Genomic DNA, 21134 nt, shown 5'->3' on the forward strand with positions numbered 1-21134 from the left:
GTACTCCAGGAGAGTAGAAAAGCGCTATATGGGAATCAGTCCATTTACAAGGAGGAGTTTGTTGCAGCACCCTTTTTACAACCTATTTCATACAGTAACCTTGAGGACCACTCAGTCAGACTGGGGATCGCCAACTGGTCTCTAGGCCTGTGTTACTGATGCCTAACATAACACTTTGTCTGGTGCCAAAATACAGAGACATAAGCAACCAGTGGCTAGTTGAGCTCCATATTTTACTTGGGACTAGGGCTGGGCCATATCATACCGTTGGGCAACAACAAGAAAATGAAATATCGCGATAGAATTTGGGTAAAATGCGCATGCGCGGTGCCTTTGTTTTCATACGCATATGGGAAAAAGCATGCCGGCGGCGACGGAGAATGAGGAAGGCGAAAGCGGATCGTTGAATGAAACGGATGAACCAGAATTGGTTTGTAAAAATGCTGCAGCTTCAGTGGTGTGGAACTGGCACACTTTAAATCAATCCTTTGATTTTTCTGAAAATCGACAGTGGCCCTTTATAATCCCGTGTGCCTTATGTATGAATTCTGGTTGTGTTTACTGACCTCGAAATGATTTTATGTGCTACACGGCGCTCGCAAATCTGTCAAATGTTTTAGTACGACTTTGCTAAGCTACGAACCCGCACCGCTTGATGGATTGTTGGAGCATTACGGCTATCATAGGCGGAGCCTCGTGGAGTGATACGTACTGTGCTTCAACATAATATTGCCATATTGTGTGTGTATAACCTCTTTTTAAGTTTTGTGGATATTATACATGGTTATGCTGAGGATATGTCGGCCAATTTCCACTGGAAATGCCTTTTGGTTAAACTGTCAGCGAGGAATTTGAATTTGCACTGTTAAATTTATATATAACTTTAATGCACATAAAAAAACAGCTGCTTGTTTAAGTGAAAATACATTGATGGTTTTGGGGTTTTTTTGCACTAATAAAGTTGTGGAGTTGTAAAGTATTTTGTTTAGTGTCAATTATATCGTCAGTTATATCGTTATCGCAAATTTACAAATGTATATCGTGATAAATATTTTTGGTCATATCGCCCTGCTCTACTCGGGACCACAACAGAGCTAAAAGACATGAGCCCTGTAGATTTATTTTGTTATAAATGACTATATCGATATGTGTTAGATGTCAGGATCCCAAACTCAAAGCTACCAAGTAGGAGTATTTTCTGTTAACATTTGCAAATATATATTTCAGAGAATTACATAAACCTTGACAGAGATAAGACATTTATATGATTCATTTAATATAATTTAAATGGGAAATTCTGACCCTCAGGCATGTGTCATCTAAGACATGACTGTGAAAAACAAATTAAATATTCAGTTTTATGCCATTCTTCTGAATAACAGCTATTATTTACAGCTACAAGCAGTTCAGACGAGCAGTGATATTCTTCAACACAGATTTTTACAGCTGCTTTTTTTTATGTTGTTCTTTTTCCTCTTTCAACTTCAAGAAGTATGTTAGAGCAAGGGTAAGCAGAAATGCGTTCGTCTTGTGTAATAAGTGTCCCCATTCGTTATGTGGAACATTAACAAACACTGACATCATTTAGAGCAATTTTATTTATTTTTTAAAAAAGAGGTGGGAAAAGTCCAATTTTAGGCTGCATTGTGTGTTTTTATTAAATGTACATTATACTCATGTACTCTGGTGTTATACGTGAAGAGTTTTGTGCTAAAATGTCAGAAATATCCACTTAAAGAAAAGAAATGTTGTGTAGCAACCCTATCTACTTAGTCACTAGTGGAAGCAAAGGAAAGACCGGTTAGTTGTTGCATATGTTACAATTAATTGGCCTTTGAAGCTAACTGAATCATGTTTTTCTTTTCGTTGTGGATATTTAATTTTGGAACAGAACTCTTTAGCATGCAAAGATGTTATTCATCAAGTGTCGGTTGATTCTGGTTTCCATTTCTGTTTCACTGGCTTATTTTTTGAACGGATGTCATTAACCTCTGAACTTTGACCTTTATACCTAAAATTTTGGTGCTCTACAGAGTGCGCTGAACCAGAGTATGAGGTTCCTGGAAAGAACAGCCTCTGATCTTCCTGTAAGTAAAATAGTCCTCAAGTTTAAGTCAGAAATAATTTAATCATCATCGTCTAAACGAAACCCGTTGTTTCTTCTCCGTAGAACAAAATCTTAGCTGTTCTTGATGCCATCAAAGCTGCGCAGTTCCTCATCTCGCAGAACGCTACGCATTTAATAAATCGGGTAACAGCTGAATTATTTTTCTTTGCTTTTATACTTGATTTGTATAAAATGCTGTACTTACATTGTGTCCTAATCTTCCTTAGGAGTCCAGAAAGTACACCAACACCATTATTGGCTACTTTCATCAATACATTGAATGGGTGAAAACATCTGTAAGTTTTGGTGTTCTAATTTGCTATTTTTTCTAAGAAGGGGAAACAAAATTACAGTTTTGCAAAAAAGGTTGTTTGTTTGTTTTTTGTTTGTTTGCTTTTTTTGTTTGTTTGTTTTTTTTTAAGCAAATATCAACCTGTTACTGATCATTAAGAACCTGCACCAAGATTTAGATAGCACTTCCACAAACGATGAAAACTTCAATCAGCAGATATGATATTTATCATATCTGATATATAGTACACGGTTCATTCTTTGTCTTACTTCAGGAATGATGTAAAGCTCATATTAAATCTTTCTTTTCTCAGGCAGATTTAGATACTACGACACTAGAGAGCTGGACACACAAGACATTTTAGGTCTCAGGCTCTACAGTAGTCAGATCGCATTTAAATCTGCCTTTTACTTGAATCGTCTACATTGAGACTTTATATTGTCGACTCACATTGATTCCATTGGAATCACTTCAAGTCTTCCAATAAAATGTTTCAAACTACAAAGAATAAAATTCAGAAGGAATTACAAGAAATAATTCTCAGTAACACCATATTTCACTTGCTGGAATGTGAACATTCTGTCTCCCTTTGAAGGTGTGGGTCTATTTCTCACAGTGTTAATTTAGCCTGAAGCGAATGTTGCATTGCAAAACTTTGCATGTTGCATAAAGGTTTTGGAGTGTATAAAGAAAAGTCAAATATAACAGTTACGACCTCTATAAATTTGAGGAATTTGCTCTGTGGCATGTTGGTTTCTGCTTTAGTTAACTAAAGGAATGAAAGTAAAAAAAACAAGATGCTTGAATCATGAAGCTTTTCTGTTGATCTCAGAAGTCTCTTTTTGTTTGCCAAGAACACTGCAGGGAGACGTTGTGCAATTGTTTACATCTCTAAGACAGACTTTAACGTGCAACGTAATTGTACAGTGTTACTGAATCTGTTGTGTGTTGACATTTCCTGTTTATATCCTCTGTAGCTGGCTATGGAAGTTGCACCATGCAAGCCCTTCAGCAACATGGTGGACACAGCAGAAATCATGGCTTGCAGTTTCGTGGTTGACTCTATGGTAACAATATTAGAAGACAGAGCCTGTTTAAACAGACTTGTAACAGATTATATTTGGGTTAAAAACTCTATAACTGAGTAAAGAAGGTTGATTCCCACTGTAAAAGTCACATCCAGTACTGTTTTGATGGATGGTTATGAGCATAGCAAAAGTGTGACAGTTTTAAATGGCTCTAACTGGAGCGACTACTGTCTATCTTAATCTATTATTCATTTGATTTATATAATGTCCTGAGGGAAGACATATTTTATATTACTTGCATAGCCTGAACTTTTGCATGAAATCTTTCCTCAGTAATAACAGAAGGCTAAAATAATTATGAATTTATATCCTGATGGGTTATCATTTCCACCCTAAGTACTTGCCTTTCCAACAGAACACTTTCTGGATGGGCCTGGGCTGCAGCACTCTCCTCCTGCTCCCGAGCATTATTCTAGCAGTAAAACTGGCCAAGTACTACCGCAGGATGGACACAGAGGATGTTTACGATGAGTGAGTATTTGTACATGCTCTTCTACTTTTCCCTTAAATGTATTTATAGTTTTCATATTAAATACCTAGTCAGTGTAAAGTTAAGTAACATCTACACTGCCCTGTGAATGTCCACATACTGTAAGACAGTTTATATGTCACATTTTGATAATGGTTGCAGGACATCCTTCTGTTATTTCTATTCTGTCTTTTCTATCTGCTTTGTGCATGTTGAGCTGCAAATCATATGAAGGAATCAAGTTTTTATTTTTTATATAAATATTTTAGCTGAATTTTTGGGGTTTATTGCAGTCAAATGAACTTTGAATGGGTCTTGTTTGTCACATTGGCTCTACAAGTTTACAGTTGACTTTCTTTTCCTCCCTTTTCTCCTCTCTGTAGTTCCTCTGTTTCTGGGACTTGGCATTTCACTTTGTGATAACCATTTCTACTATTTCCATTTCCCACATCCCTTATTTAAACTTTCATTTTTTCCCCATCACTCTCTATCAAGCACTTGGCACTTTAAAAAGAAGCATTGGCACATCTGTTTGTTTATTTTTCTTCTTTACACACATTTTTTTAACGTTCTTTGACTCTGCAGTCATACAGTAGTTTTTTCTATAACGTCTCGGATGATCAATGGCATCCCTTACTTTGTAATCTGACTGATTACAAGAAACTATCTGGTGCATTTCCTTTACCAACTTAATGATGTTATGTTGCTGTTTTTTTTTTTTCTTTTGTGTGTATCTTTATAGCCCTGAGACAATTCCCATGAAAACGTAAGACATTTTATCCACCTCCCTCTCCTTTTCAACGTCTCTCACTCTGTGCTTTTCTCTGATTCTTGTACATAGAACTGTTTACTAAATTCTTGGTGCTGGTTTGCATTTCTAAGCTTGGAATTGCTCTTATGGGTGGATGGTGTGGCTTCTTGTCATGTGCTACCTTTTGAAAAGTGCCCCTTACCTTTCATGAAGGGCTCTTGCAATCATTACCTTACAAGTCCACCTGTTTTTGTAAGTTATAGTGTAAATAACAACAACATGGTTTCTACTCCAAATATGTGTACTTCCTAACATCTTTGAAAAGTTTAGCTTCTCAAAAAAAAAAGAAAGCATTTGTATGCAAGCATTTCAGCATGGCGTATTACCTTACATTTTTCATCGCTCTTTTTTTGTTTTTGTTTTTGTTTTTACAATATTTTGTTTTCAGTATGGAAATTGGTAATAATGGTTATCATAGTGAGCACTTCCAAGGTATTCCTAATCCTATGATGACAAGGTAAACATTACATTAATCCTGTTAAGTGCATGTGATGGTGGAGGTGGAAGCATGCCGGAGGAGCTTGGCCTGGCATAGTGCAAGACTGCAGGGGAGCTGATTCATTGCATGTACACGTGTAGACATATTGAATATCTGGAGGTCATAAAATTGAAAAGTAATGGCAGCAGAAAACGTGAAAACCTAAAAAGGCCAGCAGAGTATTATCAACAAATTGTGTGATGTATTGCAGTATCTAGATTCTGTAGGATTAGAGGAGAACAGGATGGTAACGCCATGACTTCTGTGCAAGCACTGAGCAATGCAAGAGGTACTAGTGTAATTTAAAGGCTGGAAGTAAAGGAAAATGGATAGCCCGGCTTTGTGTAAGATGAAAAAAATCTAATTACCCGGGCCTCTAATGCTCAACTATTATGCAAAACAACCAGTGTTGGAGGTGGAGGAGTATTCAAGTGCTTTACATAGTATTATTTATTAAGATACTAAAGTGTTGTGGTTGGTTGATGTAGTTTTTCTTCTTCCTCCACCTTTAATGTTTTTAGTTACATGTTTAGTTAGGAACTGCTGCGATTGCTTTTCACTTTCTCATTTTGCCAGTTTTTTACTTTGTGTCTTTTGAGGAATATGTTACTAACTAGGCATGCTCTCTGTGCACACGTTCTGGTGGAGTGAAGAATCTTCCTCTTTCCTCTCGTTTAGAGTCAGCCAAAGTCCGATGAATGTACACCTGATCATTATGTTCAGAGAGAGGCAAGCATGTCAAGCTTTTGTGTGATGCTGGAAATGCTCCTTTTATTTGTTTTCCCTTAAACTAACAAAACATCTAATTGCATGTTATGTATTTTTAAGTTGCATTTGGACGAGGATGAATTTGGCCAACCAGCCAACCTTAACAGGAGCTATAGGCAGAGAGCAAAACAGCTAAATTACAGATGAGTCCAGTCTCAAGATGGTCTTTGCTTGTGCAGTTTTCCTCACTGTCCTACATTTCATATGAGATGCAGTTCATATTTCTTTTAAATACAAATATGAGATGGAATGAAACCTGCATTTTCCTTTATTTATCCAGTTAAAAGTCCAAGATCTAGCCAAAGCTCTCTAAAAAAATAAAGGGGCAGTAAGTATTCTACAACCTGATGACCTTTCTCTGCTGTTCGGAACAGTCCAGGAGATGGAAAGATTTTTGCATCAGTTTTTGGTAATCTGAAGGTATTATCAATAACAACGGCAACAGCCTCGTGAAATACTACATTTCTCATTTGCAGTAATTGTACTTAATGCCTCTTTAATTGGCCGTCCAGTTTAACTGAGTCGATATCGATGCAGCTGTTTTGCTCTCTGCCTTGTGAGCCGCTCGTCTTTTTTCCTCTTCCATTTCAAATAAATGAAGAGGAGAAACCGGCGGCTTTACAAAACGATGATGGATTTGTTGAATTTTAGCTGTTAACGTTGTCTCCTTTTTGTGTATCTTGTGTGTTCTTGTGCTGGTAGCATCCCTACCTATGATACTATGAACAGGTTCCCGCGGGCCTCGGCTCCTCCGAGGCACATCGACTGGTGACAGAGCCGCCTCTTGTTCTGGCTCCTGAAAGGTACTGCAAAGCTAATGAATCAGACAACTGTTTCTCTAACATGATTTTAATTAATCCTCCTTCTTTCCAGTCTCACATCTTTCCTTCTCACAGCTGCCATCTTATCCTGACGTTCTGTCTGCAGTAACTGTGCCATCGTGCTCTCTCCTGTTTTTGGTCTTATGTTTTTGTATTTGTACCCTGACCTAATTCTCTTACTGTAACACCTCTTTACAGCTTGTTTTAGTGCATTTCTGCTCACTGAAGAACCATCATGGTGAGAATGACTAATTTTGGAATCATTAACATCTTTATTCAGTGTGACGGCTTGCTTAGTCGGTGTGCTGTGTTTGTTCTCTGTCGCTTGTAAGTTCTGTTTTGTTTTTGACAAACGCTGCATTTATGCCTTTTTCGGAGAAAATGTTAAATGTGTCACAATTACAAGCCGTGAAATACATTCAGTCACTTAGCTTTTAAGTTCCTGAAACTGAGACGTGTGAATACAACAAAGCAGTGGTAACACCTGCACTTCTCTGATAAAAAGCTTGTGTTTTTAGTGGATATAATGTGCTTTTCTCCAAATATTTTATTCTCCTTGGGTTTCTTAATGGGACCTACAAAATAATAGGAGTACTTTTAAATTCTGTGCATTCTACTATGCCATCAACACCTCACACTGCTGCAAGCTGCACTTTTTTACAGTGTTATGTCTAGACACTTTATAATGGCCGTGTTGTTTTTTTGGACTGTATTGTACTGAATTGTTCCTAACTGAGTACTTGTGTCATGGAAAAGCAGAACAAGCACAGAGAAAAGCTGCAGTATCTGAAAACTAGCTGATGCAATTTTTACAGTGATGTAAACTGCCAGCTGGGTAATGGCTAACATCACATGCTGGTAATACTGTTGCAGTCCAAGTGCTAGATGTAATGAATTGCACAATTAATTGTTATTTTCTTAATTTATTAAGTTTTATTTTATTTCTGAGAAAAAACTTATTTTCAACACTTGCAGGCTTTCTTTATTTTGAAATAAATATTCCTATTTTTTTTATATAATTCTCACAGTTGCAGAACTAAAAAGGACCTGCTTTTATTCTCATTTTAAATTTGGTACATGATCATGATATCTTTGAGTTGCAGTTCATTAAATATCAAATTTTTTCCAGAATCATTTTAAATTCAAAAACAGGGAAAATGCTTTAAGCTCTGTGGAAAGCAGGTTTCATGCGAGTATTGTATCCACAAAAGGCTCGGTGTAGTCTTTAAAAATATTCTCTGGAGTATGACAGACTGGTTTTTTTGCTTTACAAAGCAGCCAGAGCTCCATAAATCTCATTCAAGAAATGCAGTATGTTTTAAGTTATTTACTGAATTGTTTTAAAAAACAAAATCTTAATTCTCTTTTCTCTTAACATTTGTGTTCTCAGTGCCCTCCAAAACTGGAACTGAAATACGTCATAGTAGGTTTGCCTTTTTACTATTTTTACATTTTAAATTGAATCCACAGTGGCTTTATCAACAGAATGAGTTTCGATTCCTGGATCAATAGTTGGTATTAAAGTAGTTCAGTACTGTTGCTGTTAAAGTGACAATTTAACAAGCAGCTTACACTCTGCAAATCCAATTTTCCCCAAAGGAAGTGGGAAAGTTTGCAAAATGAGTAGTTATAGTAACTTGACAGCTCATCACTATGAAGATAACAAAAATTCTTTTGGGCCTGGGTAATTTTTAGATCTCATTTATTTATTTATTTTTGAAAATGTTGATTTGTGCTATGTGGTGCAATGAGTCTATGTAGCTTCTTTACACTTTAAAAATAATTATCATTTTAAAAAGGGCAGTGGTTGAGAAGAATGTGCACCAATCATCCATAAGATTTAAACCCCTTATCATCACAGTGGCATCTGTCAAAAGATGGGCTATATTAGGTATCAACTGAACTATTAGTACTTGAAGTTGATGTTTAGAAAGCAGCCAAAATGAGCTGGCAATGCAGTGGTAGCAGTCTGGTCACATTGCGCTACTACTGCTGGGATTGCAAATTGCTCTAAAGGAAACCCTGACAATGATGCTAAAGCTGCAGGTTGATAGCCACCCTGCTCATTATAATAAATGAGGATGGACGTTTAATGATAAAGACAAAGACCCAATTTGCTGTTTCTGCAGAATTATGTGAACAAAATCCAAATTGCATCAGATCTGTTTTTCTGTAAGGTAGCACTATGCTCAGCTCCAAATCTGGACAAATGCCAGTACTCACTACTACAGTACTCACAGTATTTTTAGAATTTGTTGTTAGGCAAGTTGCATTTGGCAGCTTCTTTGACATTGTATTGATTAGTTTCTAGTCCACTCTGACCAAACGGTCAACCACTTGACCCTGACAGCTACAACTAATATCATCCTTGGAGTTCTGCCCAGATAATCCAGGATCTCACTCTCAAAGGAATATTCTTATACCTGCCCTACCGTAAAAACCTGATAAATGAAAGAGGTTGAATTTTTATCTGAGTTGTCATCCATCTGTGCAGAGGACAACTGAAGCTCTGTTAGAGTGATTTTTAGTCATCTCCTTGACGAGAGAACTGCTTGTTCTTCACACAGTTTGGGCATATATCTTAACCCTGCTTAAAGATTTAAAAATAGGCTTATACCTGTGATCTGATCTATGTCTGTATGTCTGAATACCTTTTGAAATACTTTCTTAAACGCATGTTTCAGTTCAGTAAAGTACATTATAGTAAAATGTGCAAAACGTGATTGTGTCTACATACTTTATGAACTAACTTTATCCAGCATCACATCCACCAGGTGTCTTTTTTGGGGTTGACTAACTAAAGCATGTTATTCTCTCATCTGTTTTTAAGCTTTTAATTTCCTAAATCCTTGGACCAGATGAGGCTCAGTGAAAGCTGGTTTCCTCACAACAAAAGAACAATTGCCCTGCAGGCGTTATCTTCAGCGATGAACCAAACCTTCTCGGCCTTCAGTACGGTTACAGCCTGCAGGATATCAAACTCCTCTCCCCTCAGCATCAATCTGAGCCAGGCTTGTTCTGCATTTTTTGTAAAGGACTGCTTTGTCTGCGTTTACATTTGTTCAGATATGAAACAAAGCAGAAAAATATTCAGTGACGGGACATGACATTAACTGTGATGCTTGTTCATTTTAATGTGCTTCTTTGTGCTTACGAAAACAAAAGCTGGAAGGTCAGACGAAGGTAACTGCAAGCAGAGGACTCTTTATTTTTCCTTCTCCTGCTTCCTGCATTTAAAAAGAGATGTGACACTTTCAACTCAAACTAGTGGCAAACTAGTGTGTCATTACATCTGTGATGAATGCAAATTAACGATAACAGCCTGTTAAAAAGTGTTGAATAGTGCAAATACTTTTTTTTAAGTGCAGCATGTGTGAAGTGGTGGATCTGTGGTGTCTTCATGATTGAGAATTTGAGTAAAGTGGTAAAATAGAGGTTAGGTGGTATTCTACAAAAACATTAGTCTCTTTAAAATGTTTACAATATCACAGGAACGTTTATCTTTGCTGGTTTGATGCGCATTACAAAAGACTGGTTGCCTTTGTATGGAGTTTGAGAGCTGCTACTTTTTAAAAGAGGAAATCTGCCAACAGCGAATCTTACACTGCTGAAAATCAACAATCTGGGAGTTATTTGTGCAGTAAAGATCCAAACTGTACTCTTTTTTTCCTAGAATACCTATCTTCCCGTACCCTGTGTCATCTACATCTACAGGTGGCAATTCCCTACATTTTTCCAGAATGCCTTTTAAACAAGTCATTTGTATCCAGTGGGGATGTTATATTACTTTATTTCAAAAAGATGAAATGAAATGTAACAAACTGATTCTGTAATGCTTTCTACTGTGACGATGATGTCCGCAGTATGTTTTGCTCATGCATTATCTTCCCAGGGTGTCAAACACCGCCATTCTGTCTGTGGCTGCTGGCCTCTTTGATCCGTGCGAGGTGTTCTGTGGTGTTAATATGGAGACGCACTGACTGTAATATTTGATACTGAGAGACCAGGATATTCATCTTTATTATGTGGGAGGCAAGGTGGTGATGATGTAAATTACAGGTTTTCCAGTGTTTGTGTTTCATGTCCGTTTTGTTGTCATTTTACGTTCACGTTCACTGGGTGCTTGGTTGGGTTTAGGCACGAGAACTAGCTGGTTATTTTTAGGAAAAAATGGCCGTTTTGATTAAAATATTCCCCTTAACAACGCTGCAACTTGAAAAAAATGATATTAATTGGACTCTTGTAATTAAGAGTCCATATAGCAACACTCATCTCACTATTAGCCGGTGCGTCTCAGTACTAACGTCCTACATTCAAAATGTGCATCTCAGACAAAATTACTGTATTTGATGCCCTGGGAATAAGATTGCTCCAATTCAAATTCTGAATATGTTTTAATCTTTTAGGTTTTAAATGCTTCCTGATGGGTCAATGAAACCTCATAGATTAGGTAAGCTGGTTTTTTAATGGTACTATGGGGCAGAAATGTTGGGGCTAACCCCCCACCTCCTCGGCCCTTGTTTTGATAATAATTTCTGGATATCTCAGGTATACAAGAACCTTGAGGAAGTCTCATCCCCATATAGCATGTTACTGATGTGGACAGACCTTCAGCACCATAAAACAAAATCACACCAGTTTTTTTCCAACAGTGTAAGCTTTTTTAGGTGGATTTTCCCTTTAAATCATAGACTTAATTCAAAACACAAACAGACATATGTCTGGCTTTTAGGTTCCCTGTGTGGCAGATTGAATCCTTTGTCACATGGGACCAAGTTTTGTTGAGTTCACTAACATAATATTTTTATTATGATTTGTTTTTTCGTAGTGGTGATACTTTTACAGTGGAGAATAATTCTCAAGCCAAATCTTTTCTTTCTTTCTTTCTTTTTTTTTTTTTAAACTGTAGTTCTCAGGTCTTTAGGGGTCTATCAACTATGTGCTTATTTTGTTCCTCTGCTTTGTATAAACCCACAGTAGCTATGGATACATTTAAAGCTATGAAAAAAGTGAATGTATTCAAGAGCTATTTTCTTTTTATTTCACATTGCTTGATATGGAATTTGAGAAATATGCTGAAATCTATGTGTAACGCAACGGGCAAACACATCCAGTTGTCCCACTCTCTTTGCCCTTATGTTTACAGGTTAGATTTGCAGCTGCTGTTAGCAGAGTAATGATGGCGAAAAGAAATTAGACAATCCATGATTGGGAATAGTGAGTGCTGTCAATCAAGAGTAGAAAAATAAGCATGCTTCATGTTTTGCACAGCATGGTGTTGATGCACACTCTCAAGAAAAATGTCCATCTTAACACTGAAACATATATTTCTGTTAACATAGCACAGTTGTTCTTTCAAGTACCACACAATCATTAATTTAGGGGAAAATAAAGTGATAAGAATATTTGTCTCTAACATTGGCATCAATGAATTAGCATCAGAAATATGACTGAAATATCCAGTTTATTTATCTTATTTCAATATTTTAATTTCCAAAGCTGTGTTATTGTAAACCAGGGCTAAGTGACGATGAGAAAAGAAATACTCTGTATAGATAAACCTAAATTATGATGTAGTAATAGAACATATTTGCAGTGTAGGAAACTCCCAGCATCAAGATGAAGTTTCTGAATTATATTGAACTTTAAACACAGACGGGCTTCTATTGAGTCACTGATGTTCTTTTTATTTTGAGACACATTTCTTGTTAAAATGGACATTTTTGAAGTATCCGTGTGCTCACAGGACTATCATTGGGTTTCTGCGAAAGTTTGGATGTGAGAGAAAAATGTTTGAATTTACTAAGTGCTTACACTAGATATCCTGTATGCTAACCCTGGATGGATCAGATACAGCGGTAACTGGTTTGAACTGTGATGCTCCAAAGTTGGGCACTGATGGAGCCACTGAAGAGTAGGTTTATATGATGTGATGGAAAGAAAGTGTATAAATTGTGAATAAAGTTTTAAAATCCAAAGTTTGCATTTCAGTGACATTTTTCTTTTGTGGTCTGTGTTTTGAATGAGCCATACAGTTTGGATCATCCATCCATCCATCCATCTTCATCCGCTTATCCGAGGTCGGGTCGCGGGGGTAGCAGCCTAAGCAAAGAGGTCCAGACCTCCCTCTCCCCAGCCACCTCCTCCAGCTTGTCCGGGGGAATACCAAGGCGTTCCCAGGCCAGCCGAGAGATATAATCTCTCCAGCGTGTCCTGGGTCTGCCCCGGGGCCTCCTCCCGGTGGGACATGCCTGGAACACCTCGCCCAGGAGGCGCCCAGGGGGCATCCTTGCCAGATGCCCGAACCACCTCAGCTGGCTCCTTTCGATGTGGAGCAGCAGCTGCTCTACTCTAAGCCCCTCCCGGATGGCCGAACTTCTCACCCTATCTCTAAGGGAGAGGCCAGCCACCCTTCGGAGGAAGCTCATTTCCGCCGCTTGTATCCGCGATCTCGTTCTTTCGGTCACTACCCACAGCTCGTGGCCATAGGTGAGGGTAGGGACGTAGATCGACCGGTAAATTGAGAGCTTCGCTTTTACACTCAGCTCCCTCTTCACCACGACTGACCGGTGCAGTGTCCGCATTACTGCAGCCGCAGCCCCAATCCGTCTGTCGATCTCCAGCTCCCTTCTCCCATCACTCGCGAACAAGACCCCGAGATACTTGAACTCCTCCACTTGGGGCAGGAACTCATCCCCGACCCGGAGTGGGCACTCCACCCTTTTCCGGCTGAGAACCATGGCCTCAGATTTGGAGGTGCTGATCCTCATTCCCACTGCGTTACACTCGGCTGCGAACCGCTCCAGTGCGAGCTGGAGGCCCTCACCCGATGAAGCCAACAGAACCACATCATCCGCAAAAATCAGAGATGAGATTCTGAGGCCACCAAAGCGAAAGCCCTCCGCCACTTGGCTGCGCCTAGAAATCCTGTCCATAAAAATTATGAACAGAACCGGAGACAAAGGGCAGCCCTGGCGGAGCCCATCACCCACCGGGAACGAGTCCGACTTATTGCCGGCAATGCGAACCAAGCTCTTGCAACGGTTGTATAGGGATTGAATGGCCCGTAGCAATGGGCCAGACACCCCATACTCGCGCAACACCTCCCACAGGACGCCCCGAGGGACACGGTCGAATGCCTTCTCCAGGTCCACAAAACACATGTAGACTGGTTGGGCAAACTCCCATGCCCCCTCAAGTATCCTCGAGAGGACAAAGAGCTGGTCCAGTGTTCCGCGACCAGGACGAAAACCGCATTGTTCCTCCTGTATCCGAGGTTCGACTAGCGGACGAACCCTCCTCTCCAGCACCCTGGCATAGACTTTCCCGGGGAGGCTGAGGAGTGTGATCCCCCTGTAGTTGGAACACACCCTCCGGTCCCCCTTCTTGAAGATGGGGACCACCACCCCGGTCTGCCAGTCCACAGGTACTGCCCCTGATCTCCACGCAACATTGCAGAGACGTGTCAACCAAGACAGCCCTACAACGTCCAGAGCCTTCAGGAACTCGGGGCGGACCTCATCGACACCAGGGGCTCTGCCACCAAGGAGTTGTTTAACTGCCTCAGTGACCTCGCCCCCGGAAATTGGTGGGTCACACCCCTCATCCCCAGACTCTGCTTCCTCCCCGGAAGACGTGTCAGTGGGATTAAGGAGGTCCTCGAAGTATTCCTTCCACCGCCCGACAATTTTCTCAGTCGACGTCAACAGCGCTCCGCCAGCACTATACACAGTGCAGGTAGAGCACCGCTTTCCCCTCCTGAGACGCCTGACGGTTTGCCAGAATCTCTTCGAGGCAGTCCGAAAGTCTTTTTCCATGGCCTCTCCGAACTCCTCCCACACCCGAGTTTTTGCTTCAGCCACTGCCCGAGCCGCATTCCGCTTGGCCTGTCGATACCTGTCGGCTGCCTCCGGAGTCCCACAGGCTAACCAAGCCCAGTTTGGATCAACTTGTTTTAAATGGGCAAATGTAGTTCACAACAATTTCATTTTTTCTTTATTTGGTTTTCTAACAAACAAGACAAAAAAACTTAAAAAGGAAACAGTTTAACGCAAGAGTGCACATTCTTATGTGGTGCTGCCACTGTTATGTTACTGGTCAGCTATTTCTATAAGAGGTTATCATCTTCCATAAGCATTTGTTTGTTCCTCTGGTTGGAGGTTTTCTGAGACATTAAATAGTTCAGTATATGAATAACCACCACCACTACAACCGCATAGCAGCCCTACTTCTAAAAAGGCTTGTGTAGAGAGAGATGAGCACAAAACTACATAAAAACAGAAGCAGCGGTTCAGAGAAACCCTCTTCAGTGTGTTTACATCAGATCAAACGCTGTGCCGGGGAGAGTACTTCAGACATAGTTTTAAAATATACACAGCGCAACTATAAAGAACACAATGGAAAATTTTTCAGGAAACACAAAAGACATTTTTTCATTGTTTTTCAGCACCACTGACGAGTATCGCTCTGCCACATGCAATTTGCAGGTGTTACTCCATTTCCTAAATAAATAGATTTTATTTATTTGGTTATGTTGTATTTTGCACATTCAATGAAAAATTAATGATGTTTCCTTATAGTGTAGTGAGCTCACCTGGCCACCATACTTTTGCCTTTACAGGACAAAATTGAGCTCTGATATCACTGTCGTTATGCACAGTGGGCAGCCCACATATTATGATTTTCAAGTGTGGGAATGAACATGCTGATATTTCAGGGAAATGGAAACATTCACAGGGAAGGGTAGTGAATATTTTAAGAAGAAACTGCTAATATTGTGTTTGGCACCAACCGGCACTATAGCTGAAGAGTTTCATCTCTTGCATCTAGAAACTGAGACAAATTACTGATGGAAAATTCACAACTGAATATAATTTTTAGCTATTCTAAAATTGTGGTCTAAATGCAGATCAATGATATATTGCTTCTTAGTCTCAAAACACTAAAACCCTGGAAGTTATACTGCCTGTATAGATTCTTTGAGTACCATGTCTTGTTCTTCTATCACTGACAGCACTCTCAATGCAGATACAGATGGACCCAGAAAATAAAGCCTCTTAAAGACACTCATAATACACTTTATGACCAATGTCTGAGTGGCTTCTCACACTTCTCTTTATACTTTAGATCTTTTAGGAAAATAGGTTGCACTACATCGTTAAGAGTTATTACTGTTTTCTACAGCAAGCAAGACATTTTAAGCCTGCATTCTGCAATGAACTTTTATTAACAAGTGAAACTAAGATGTTTTTCCATGAGGTAAATTTAACATGACTGAGAAGTGGTTACATACATGAGAGGATGTACTTTTCTTTTTCTTTTTTAAACAGAACACCTACATGTGTCAGCATCGTTTTGCACGTAGCGCTTTCCTTTTTCTGGCAGCTGTAACTGGTAAGGCCACTCTCCTCCTCCCATGGAGCTGGCCTCTTTTAGTCTACTGGGTTGTTTTCTTTTTTTCTTTTTTTCTTTTTTTTTTGGAACCTGAATTCCTTCTTTGCTTGGCCAATAAAAAGCAGGAGGGACGCTCATTTCCAGTAGTTTCACATTTAGCACCCATTGGAAACTATGTGGGCCCAGACCGCTGCTCTGCTGCTCGCCTGCTGCCTCTGGCCAGCTGAGGCTCAGACTGAAAGGGGTCAAAGCATTTGGGATCCACCTATCAAATTCAGCACCAAGGCTAAAGACTCATGCACCATGATTGTCACCGGTCAAGGGGAATTCACGAGGCTGAGACTGTCATGCCAGAGGAACAAGCGCTCTTACTGGTGTGACTACATAGGCAAGCCTCACACCTGCACCCCTTACAACAAAAATCCTCGACACTATTTCGTGCAGATGATGTGGAATCTGAGAAAGCTGGACAATGCCTGCCAAGCACCAAGACAGATTAAACCTCACATGTGCAGGAAGGCAACTGATGACTCTCAGATGGTCTTCTCATCATCTTCATTCTCCCAGTCACGAGCAGAGGCTTCTTCTAGGAAAGTAGCAAGACCTCAACGTCGGCCTACACCAACAAGACAAGCTGACGCAAAATCCATTCAAGAGCCACAAAAAGAAAAGACCACTCAGGAAACTAGTACTCAACCACCACCAACAACACCTGCTGTTGAGAGCAACGCTAAAAGAATGGCTCGGCAGAATTGCTGGAGGTCGCTGCAGGGCATCTGCTTGTTCTTCATTGGTTTGTTTCGTAATTAACCAGAAAGGTGAGCAGCAGTACTGGGCCTGTTTGTTAACATGCAACACTTTTTAAAAAAATATTCATTTATAACTAATCTAGAATGAGGCTATTTAATTAAGTTAGATTCCAGCATTTTTTTTTATTTATTTATTTTGCTGCTCCTAATTATATTGCCTATGCACCCAGTTTCCACCTTGCACAGCTTTTAACCGCTAATGAAAATAACTTGGCGTCTGGCTCAAGCAGCCCTTGGAGGAAAATTCCAAACGAGGAGTTTGTTAGCCTGTTGTAGAACTGTAACACCCTCTTCAGGGCAAGCTGTGCTATTACAGTGACTTTCAAGTACTCCTCTCACTCAAACCAACAATTATCAGCCTCCATTAAGAGCCAAGCTGGAAGAACTTAAAGGTCTCACTTGACTATGTAATGACAAATGTTTTGCATGAACAACCTGTACTGAATGATACTGCTTTAACATATAATGTATGTTTATTATGTTTATTACTTGCATATTATCTGTTTGCATCACTCAATATTACCTTCAGAATTATTGGGGGATTGTTTTATTTTTTTTGCTCTGGTTTTCCATGCTGGTGTATTTGTCCCAAAATATGTATAAATGTGAAAATGTTTTATTAAATAACCATTTTCAATCTCTATGTGCTGATTAATGCCATTTCATTAACATTCCTGATTAAAAATATTAGATAATAAAACTGCATTTGTGAAAATGAGTTGTCTAGGGTGTTATGTCTTATGGCAGTGTGCAGTTTAATATTTTTAAGCCATATGACTCGTCTACTGTACCGTATATGACCATTAGGTGTTTGGTGCTTTGAGACTAAGTTAAATCAATCAGCAGTTTTATCCAGCAGAAACATCTGGCTCCTTTCAAGATATTCAAAGCCATTTCATCTCTGGCACGGTGCACTTACAGTTGGCCCTGTGAAGGTCCTTTAAGACTCTAGGTTATTTGCATTTGTTTAAAATATGAACTTAGATTATTCTAAAGCAGGTGGAACTTGAAGCAGAAAATCTGGAACAACAGATAACTTTTAGTTTTGGGAGCTTAACATAAGCCTTGCAAGTGCTCATGATTATTCAGGTCCATAGAAGCTGCAAACAAGTTTAACACTTGTATCACTTGTGGGTTGATGAAGTTTTGGTTCTAAATTGACAGTGTTTATAAAAAGTTTTTATTATGTATTAGGGTAATTTCATTTTCTATCAGCCATGTAATTTTAAATGTCTCCCCCCCCCCCACACACACACACAGTTTAGTTTGATGACACAGGTACCAGGTTCAAAGAATCCCTAATCTATTCGAGACCTCAATAAACTTTATAAGCTCTTCAGTCATGCTGTGTGTGTGTGAGGGTGTGTGACTGAGCGTGTGAGTGCAAGTGTATATATTTGAAGGGGAGGGGTGATTATGTGGCAGCATATTGCAATCTGCAAGTAAGGGCAACACTCTCATGTGTGAGGACTGCAAACCGAAGTTTCTCTAAAAACTTCAGGTAAGGAAAAGCACCACAACTTAAGCTGCACCCTAATCTGGCAATAATATTTGGGGTGTGCTACTTACATCAGCCTAGTATATATTTAATGTGCTCACAGTTACGTTTTTGTAAAATGCATTCTGTGAAATCCTTGTTGCCAGGTTCAATATTTATAAAATACCTGTTAAACACATTGTCTTTATTTCTATTTCCAATATTTACTAGTCTGTATTTTGTTTATAACTGTTGTAGTTATACTGTAGGCGATATAGTTGCATAACTGCATAATCAAGGGATAATTGCACCATCACAATTGTAATATGATGCATTTACATTTTTATTTTTTAATCAGTATTTAAATCTGTGCTTCTTTTTAACAGTTTTTAAACCTCTTCCTTTCTTAAAGTCAAACTAAAAGGTGCATGTGCTCCATGTTTTTTTCAAAATTCCGTTTATGGAATATTTTTTAGATTGCATCTTTGCATTCTTCTTTTTGTTCTTCAAAATACCTCTTTGACTTGAAATTGTCTTGAATGTGCTGTACAAAAAATACTTAATGCTGTTTTGTGCTGTCTAAAGCCAAAACTATTCCCACAACATTCAGTTTCCATTTGAAATGTTAGTTTAACGGAGGGATTAAGACATGTCTTTCTCCAAAGGGAAATTAAAGGGTTTTAAGGTCAAATATCTAAATCTGATTTAATCCTTTGGCAGGTTGTGTTCTACTGATTTCATGGCTCTCCTCACAAACGTCACCATCCTCCTGGTCTTGGCTTGTATTTCCCATCAGGTGATGTTGGGTAGCTGCCAAAAGAGCGGTGGACGGAGGGGACGAGGCATGGACAAAGGACAGCACAAGAATAGGTCGGGAGCAAAAGTGGGCCGCCAAACAAAGCCCGTCTCTGCACAGCTCATGAGAGGCAAAGTGGTCACCAAAGACAAGTTTGAATGTGCTTGGGTTGCAACAGGTAAAGATATCGTCATTCTCAGCATCACGTGCAAGAAGGAGGACAGGAGCTTCAGCTGCGAGTATATTGCCAGACCTACTGCTTGTCCTGAGTATGCCTCAAATGTTAAACTTTACTGGAAGCAGATCGGCAGGGAGCTGAAGAAGCTAAACAGTCTCTGCCAGGACAGCAGTGCTTTTGTCAGGGCAGGTATGTGCAGAAGAGCTGCCAGAGAGGCTCATTTCAGACTGAATGTAACACAGAGGGTGAAGACTTCTCCACTGTATACCCCAACTTCTCCAGTCAAAGCTGTAAAATCCTGTCAAGCTGATAACAGGAAGAGAGCAGAGGAGTTCTGCAACAACTCCTGGTCAAGTGTTTGCACATTTCTATTTACTATGGTGCGGGATTATGATTGCTGATACAGAAAAACTGGAATTAGTTCAGCTTTTCTGCAGTCACATACAGTAAATACTTGTCCCATAGATTATTCATATAGATGCTTGCTGCTCAACAAAAACATACTCAATGAACAGTTTTTGATCTATCGCTTTTGGAGAAATTTGTGTAAGCGTTCAAGCCTATTGAGACAGATATAATATGTAGAATATTAGTTTCTCGATTTTTATTTCTTTTCCTGTAACTTGTAATTTCACTTGGGTTTTTTTTTTCCTATTATAGCCATATTGAAATTACCTCTCCTTCTCAATATAAAATGCCTACTTAAATAAAAAGACAAAATACTCCTTAAAATAATGTCAAACCATTTTCTGTCTCTCCCAAATGTGCACAGTCTTGCCTGAAGTCTTTTCATGGGAGGTTAAATGTTTGGGAATGTCTGGTATTGACATAGCAATTTAAGCCAGGGGGAGTGTGATTTCTAGAAACCTCAGCCTGCATACCTTGGCAACGAGAGGTCTGTGAAGCCACAGTCACTGTGTGAAGCCATAAAAACCTCATATGTTCATCTTGCATAATCAAGGGATACCAGTATCTAAACGGACAAAATAAAACAGAAATAATATTTTGCAGGTTAAACCGAAGACTTTAGCATAATTTTTTGGCACTTATGATCAGTAGAAGTTCTCATACTTATTCATCATTTCCGTGATAACATTAGCTTGAATTAGCTTGAATTAAGTTTGCATACCACACTTGTACATACTGTAAAATTGTTACTATTTGCTTTGGAAAAGCTGTACTGGAATATGAGTTAATATTTCTAATATTACTGTATCAATGAGCTGTATAAACTAACTAATGAAGTACATTCCTGGGTAATTTGATTTCCTTTTTTTACTGTCAATATTTACTTGATAATGGAGAGGTTACCAGTTAAAGTAATTTAAATAAAAACTTGCAGAACAATTAAAGTTGTACTACAAGGAAACTGTAGTAGATGGCGCCTATCCCAGCTGCCAGAGGGTGAGAGACAGGGTACACCCTGGACAGGTCGTCAGTCTGAATTAAACCAACTTGATTTTATTATATTTTTATATATCACCTAAAACTGTTTCACACGGGAAGATAAAATCTCTGCTATAATAGAGAAAATACAGATGGCCTGATAGTTCTGTTTGAGAAAGCACTTGGTGACACTGTGAAGTGGTAATGAACCTCCAGCAGGACCAAGCTCAGGGACAGGGAGCCATCTGCTACACTTGGTTG

General features: G+C 39.2%; 3 protein-coding genes across 30 annotated transcripts in view; all 3 read left to right on the top strand.

Annotated features, from left to right (window-relative positions):
- The window catches only part of prom1a (prominin 1a), a 93820-nt gene extending 81008 nt beyond the window's left edge, over nucleotides 1–12812 (top strand). For 4 of the 28 annotated variants that reach the window (XM_085284695.1, XM_085284798.1, XM_085284790.1 and 1 more), the window contains 10 exons: nucleotides 1490–1507; nucleotides 2034–2087; nucleotides 2171–2251; nucleotides 2335–2403; nucleotides 3377–3466; nucleotides 3843–3958; nucleotides 4699–4722; nucleotides 5156–5224; nucleotides 6716–8257; nucleotides 9665–12812. In XM_085284695.1, the coding sequence (XP_085140821.1) occupies nucleotides 1490–1507; nucleotides 2034–2087; nucleotides 2171–2251; nucleotides 2335–2403; nucleotides 3377–3466; nucleotides 3843–3958; nucleotides 4699–4722; nucleotides 5156–5224; nucleotides 6716–6785 (591 nt within the window). In that variant the 3' untranslated portion in view covers nucleotides 6786–8257; nucleotides 9665–12812. Of the gene's footprint in view, nucleotides 1–1489; nucleotides 1508–2033; nucleotides 2088–2170; nucleotides 2252–2334; nucleotides 2404–3376; nucleotides 3467–3842; nucleotides 3963–4339; nucleotides 8262–9664 lie in introns of those variants that run through there. The other 24 variants (XM_085284781.1, XM_085284808.1, XM_085284825.1 and 21 more) reach the window with 22 other exon arrangements.
- Nucleotides 12813–15628: 2816 nt separating this feature from the next.
- On the top strand, nucleotides 15629–18134 carry fgfbp2a (fibroblast growth factor binding protein 2a). Its single transcript, XM_085246878.1, has one exon. It carries the CDS (start codon nucleotides 16402–16404, stop codon nucleotides 17035–17037), a length of 636 nt encoding a protein of 211 aa, XP_085103004.1. The 5' UTR covers nucleotides 15629–16401; the 3' UTR covers nucleotides 17038–18134.
- Nucleotides 18135–18304: 170 nt separating this feature from the next.
- On the top strand, nucleotides 18305–20728 carry fgfbp1a (fibroblast growth factor binding protein 1a). The gene is made up of 2 exons (XM_085246887.1): nucleotides 18305–18537; nucleotides 19234–20728. The coding sequence occupies exon 2, from the start codon at nucleotides 19253–19255 to the stop codon at nucleotides 19886–19888; it is 636 nt and encodes a 211-aa protein (XP_085103013.1). The 5' UTR covers nucleotides 18305–18537; nucleotides 19234–19252; the 3' UTR covers nucleotides 19889–20728.
- Nucleotides 20729–21134: the final 406 nt, after the last annotated feature.

The sequence above is a fragment of the Mchenga conophoros genome, linkage group LG2 (genome assembly GCF_057382185.1).
Source record: "Mchenga conophoros isolate Kocher_MC1m ecotype Shallow Benthic linkage group LG2, M_conophoros_male_GT1.1, whole genome shotgun sequence".
NCBI lineage: Eukaryota > Metazoa > Chordata > Actinopteri > Cichliformes > Cichlidae > Mchenga > Mchenga conophoros.